The sequence below is a fragment of the Triplophysa rosa genome, linkage group LG21 (genome assembly GCF_024868665.1).
Source record: "Triplophysa rosa linkage group LG21, Trosa_1v2, whole genome shotgun sequence".
Lineage (NCBI taxonomy): Eukaryota > Metazoa > Chordata > Actinopteri > Cypriniformes > Nemacheilidae > Triplophysa > Triplophysa rosa.
In genome coordinates this window covers 618,880-623,879 of record NC_079910.1, presented here as the reverse complement: position 1 = coordinate 623,879, position 5,000 = coordinate 618,880, and the positions used below count along the sequence as shown (strand labels likewise).

At 45.7% G+C, this 5,000-nt stretch overlaps 1 protein-coding gene across 2 annotated transcripts in view; it reads right to left on the bottom strand.

Annotated features, from left to right (window-relative positions):
• Window positions 1-5,000, bottom strand: part of camta2 (calmodulin binding transcription activator 2) — a 29,042-nt gene that overhangs the window by 5,134 nt on the left and 18,908 nt on the right. The window contains exons 12-20 of one of the 2 annotated variants that reach the window (XM_057319661.1): window positions 4,393-4,547; window positions 3,048-3,232; window positions 2,890-2,968; window positions 2,580-2,814; window positions 2,193-2,482; window positions 1,873-2,039; window positions 610-820; window positions 446-517; window positions 77-97 (exon numbers count right to left, since the gene is read on the bottom strand). In XM_057319661.1, coding sequence (XP_057175644.1) covers window positions 77-97; window positions 446-517; window positions 610-820; window positions 1,873-2,039; window positions 2,193-2,482; window positions 2,580-2,814; window positions 2,890-2,968; window positions 3,048-3,232; window positions 4,393-4,547 — 1,415 coding nt within the window. The remainder of the gene's footprint in view (window positions 1-76; window positions 98-445; window positions 518-609; window positions 821-1,872; window positions 2,040-2,192; window positions 2,483-2,579; window positions 2,815-2,889; window positions 2,969-3,047; window positions 3,233-4,392; window positions 4,548-5,000) is intronic. The other variant, XM_057319663.1, reaches the window with a different exon arrangement.

The following is a 5,000-nucleotide window of genomic DNA, read 5'->3' as shown; positions in this document are numbered from 1 at the left end:
AATCTGTACTGTGTGTGTGTGTGTGTGTGTGTGTGTTATCATGGGGTGGCAGTTAGTCAGTTTAGTTCAATATTACCTTCAACGCTATCCAAGTTAGCTAGCATGAAATTAAACAGGAGAGAGAGATCAGAGACAGAGCAGCAATATTAGTGCGTTAGCCAGGACATGCACACACACACGCACACACACACACACGCACGCACACACGCACACACGTTTACTTTAACCATGTCATTGAGGATGCACTATAGGCTCCAATAATGTTAATTATTAACTTCTTTATTTCGGAATTATTTTATTTAGCTTGAGTCAAATTAAATTTATGGTGACAAATTAATCCCCAAAGTACAGCTACAGTAAACAGACGCACGCACAGCTAAATCAGTGTATGTGTATATATGATTATGTAAAAATCTGTCTATGTGAGTGTGTGTGTATTGTGTACCTGTTTGTATTTGCGGTAACAGCGCTGTATAACTGCGGCCGCCATGTCCTGCTGCTCCTTTAGTCTCCGCCCCTAAACACATAACAGCCTATCATTTTGCAAAACAGTTGTTGTGGTAAAACAAATACCTGTGTGTGTGTGTGTGCGTGCGCGTGTGTGTGTACCTTGTATCTGCGGAAGGCGTTCTGTATAACACGTGCAGCTTCATACAGTTCCCTCTGTTCTGTGTCTGTGAGTGTCAGTAGTGCAAAATCTCTCTCCATCCTTCCATTGGCTGAGGCGTTTAAAAACTCCGCCCACGCCGCACTGCTCGGGGGCCGAAGCCTCTGCAGCACCAAATCACTGAGGGGGGAGGGAGGGGCGGCGCACAGGCTCCTAAACACACACACGTGTCGTCATTTCACTGTTAGTGTGAACATTCAGTTGATGTAAATAATGACGTGTGTGGGGCTGGATCGGAATATTGCATTTTTCGTTCGGTGGGTTGGCATTCGATTTTCAATTTTGAGTGTGCTAAATATGCGGTTTGAAACTGGCCTACCACACCAGCACATCAAGTTTGTAAAACCACACGAGTTCTGTAAGTGTACGCCTCTAAAAATGCTAGTTGGTGATTTATTATGTGTTCAACTTTATTGCGCAGATCTGCTTATGTTATCAAAACAACACGAGAGCAATTCATGAAAGATGCTTTGCGCTGCATGATGTCCGACAAACCTACTATTTACAGTTTGGGAACCGGTAAGGACACAGGTTGCGTGTCACTATGTCGCACGTATCCAAAGTTTTTTTCTTACGGTGAATGAGGAATTTAAACAGTCTCATGCCCGTCATGCGCTTAACTCCGCGTCTCTGGTGCGGTTGGCAATCAAACTGCGTTCTGTGCCTGTGCTACACACAAGAAATACTTAAAAACAAAATCTAAACTAACGTAATAAAGAAAGGAAACGAAATAATCTAATTTACCGTTGAAAACAAAACAGTTTAAACAGCCTCCTTCATGTGATGCAGATCAAACTATGCGAGCACCTGAACCACACAAAAAAAAATACTCCAAACATTTTTCTAAATTAACTTATTACAGAAACTAAACGAAATATAACTTGCCATTAAAAACAAAACAAAACTATTTTAATGTGAGGCGCGCTGCTTCCGGCTCGCGCTGTTCTGTAGTTTATTAAAAGTTTATTCATTCTGAACGTGTCGCGTGTCCATATTGCACCAAAATGCGACACTGCACTCCCTTGGGTCCGCAGAAACACACCCGTCACGCGTGAAGTCGATTGGATGAACGGTTCTCGACATAAAAACGCAAACAGACAGACGGACACAGAGAAGCATATGTTCAGCCCCCTCCCTCTGAAGCTCCAAAAATGGTATTCGGGCCAGCCCTACCTGTGTGTGTGTGTGTGTGTGTGTGCGTGTACCTGTCCACAGTGTCGAGGTACGGCGCAAGCCAGGGCATGGTGTCGTGAATGGCAGGATTGTCCCGCCTCTCTCTAAGCGGTGACTCCGCCTCTCGATTAAACTCCTCCTGTTTGATTCGTTCAGGTGTGGCCTCAATGATCTGCTCAGCCAGTGTTGTCATGTCAACCTTAAAGTGACATCATTTATTCACTATTAACACAACTCTACACAGGACGGGTCTTTGAATATATACTGTACCATGGTGTTGAATTATTTCTCAATATCATCTCATATATATGTTACAAAAACGTTGTTAGCTGAAGGGTTGTGTAGTGCAGACCTGCAGGACGTCAGCTGACAGGAAGTCCTCGTTCTCGGCGTTCTCGCTGTAGTCCAGCAGCTCATCGGCCAGAGACATCGTGTTGCTGTGAGGAGGGGGTGCAGAGGGGGGGCTCGCTGTCTCATAGTCCATCAGGAAGAGCGAGTCGGCCGGGGGCGGTACTGACAGAGGGGAGGAGGGAGAGGAGGCAGAGTCCATGGGGTCAGGAACCGAACCGCTGGAGTAGGCGGAGCTAGGGGAGGGAGAGGGCGGATCACTGGGGGAGGGGACACTGCTGGACGAACTTAAACCTGACAGAGAGAGAGAGAGCAATGAGATTCACACTGTGTGCGCGCGCGTGCGTGTGTGTGCGCGCGTGCGTGTGTGTGCGCGCGTGCGTGCGGTTACCGGTGTCCGGGCTGCTGGACAGTGGAGAGGATGGTCTGTATGTGGGTGAGAGGCTGTCACGTGTGTGTTCTTGCGTGTGTAACTCCTCCAGACAGCGTGCCAGTCGTGTGTGTCCTCGTGAATGTGCCACCGCCAGCGGCAGTCGGCCGAGAGAGTCGGGGATTCCCAGAGCCGCACTGTTCCAGCGGTACAACAGAACCGCAGCTGCCTGATGACCCAGAGCACACGCCCACATCTACACAAACACACAAAGCTGTCACCCCCGACACACACATGTACACTGCACACGTGTGTGTGTGACGTGACGTACCAGAGGTGTGCAGGAGAAATGATCGACATTCAGAGGATCCACTTCCTGCTCCAGAGTCAAACTGTTGACGCTCAGACTCCTGACACACACAAACACACAACAGTTAACACAAATAACATTCTACGCTCTGCTCTGATTGTGTTGTTGTGTCGGTTTACCTCCAGCGCATGAGTGTGTGTATGAGTTGTGTGTATCCCTGCGCAGCGGCCAGATGAAGCAGCGTCATTCCTCGATGTCTCACGGAGTGTGTGAGCGTCTCTCTCTCAGCATCTCGCTCCCATCTACCGCCCGACATCATGCGTTCACACACAGCCACGATCCTGTGCTCAAACCACACACCCGACTGACACACACAGATGAATAAACTCTGAGGGTGTGGTTTCAGAGATACTGAAGGTCATGAGAAGGAAATGTTTTGTTCCTCTCTTAAAGGAGCAGGTCACTGCATTAGTCATTGATTGTTTCGCCAGTTCTTGTGTGCGCTTTAGAACACAATCGCAACAAGAGACATGTCATCTTATGGTGACCTATTAGTCTGACGTAAATCTCTCTCTCTCTCTCTGTGTGTGTGTGTGTGTGTGTTTATGGGTCATGAACATGGAAAATGTGCTATTAATAAACACGTACTAAAGCGATGTCATGTCAAACATTGCACTGCTGACCCTAATCAGAGCACACAAACCCTTCGACATTACAACATATCACATCTCAACACAAATCTGTCTCCACATCAGACAGAACACATGTGACCTCAGACTGGCTTTGTGTTTCTCAACTGGTGTGTCGTGTGTGTCCAGTCTAAGAAACAACATAACCAACAAAACACATTAAATCACATAACTGCTACTCTGTGTGTCAGCATAACATGAAGGTTTGATATTCATCTTCATCTCTGATTATCAGTTCATGTAAGTATTGTGTATTCACCACGTTAACGCTTGTTTCCATAACCCCTATATAATATATGTTTATATTATGGTGGTGACTCAAACCAACAATTTTATCACAAAACTAATTTGGGACTTAACCTTAACTTATATGCTGTTCATTCATCGCTATGGCCAAACCCGTTGAGAACCACTGCTGTATTACATCACCTCCTAAAACATCCCGAAACATTTACCTGTCATTTTATTACTATTGACAATAAATCCCCTTGATTAAGCTGTCTGTGTGTGTGCGTGCGTGAATGAGAGAAACCACACGAGAATCCATCCAGACGTGTAGAGCGACAAGACCTGCTTCATGAGCTACACACACACACACACACACACACACACACACACACTCCGTGGGGACAGTCCATAGGTGTAATGTTTTTATACTGTACAAACTGTATATTCTATCCCCTATCCCTAACCCTATCCCTAAACCTAAAGATCATAGAACACTTTTTGCATTTTTAGATTTGTAAAAAATATTGTTCTGTACAATTTATAAGCTTTTGTGCCCATGAGGACCTCATGTGTGTGCGTGCGTGAATGTGTGTGCGTGCGTGCGCACCTGGTTTTCAGGAGTGATTCGTGTTGCAGGGTTTTGGTTCAGTTGTTGTTGCTGATGATATTGATACACATGTTGTTGATTGTTGCGTCTCATTTCTGTCATTCTGCGTTCCATCTGTTCCAATCGTTCCAGAATGGACATCCTGAACTGATTATCTACACACAACACAAATGTTTGTTCATGTACATGATGAGAATATCCCACAAAACACCACCACTGTGTTGACAGATGACCTTAAAGTTTTAACACGCACACACTACCTAACACATAACTACACACAAGTCCTACCTACACAATCCATGTTTCTCTGCTCCATAGTTCAGATTAAATCATGATCTGTCCTTACAGAAGCCGTAAAATCACAATCACAGACAGACTCATGTGTGAGTGAGAGATCCACAAAGAACCAGAAGAAAAAAACAAAATATATTCCACACGGAGGAGCGGAAAACTGAAGAGCTCATGCAGACGTCTGTTCTCGAGCAGGGAAAGTCCCAAATGAGAGACAGAGAGAGACAGAGAGAGAGAGAGAGACAGAGACAGAGACAGAGACAGAGACAGAGACAGAGACAGAGAGAGAGAGAGAGAGAGAGAGAGAGAGAGAGAGA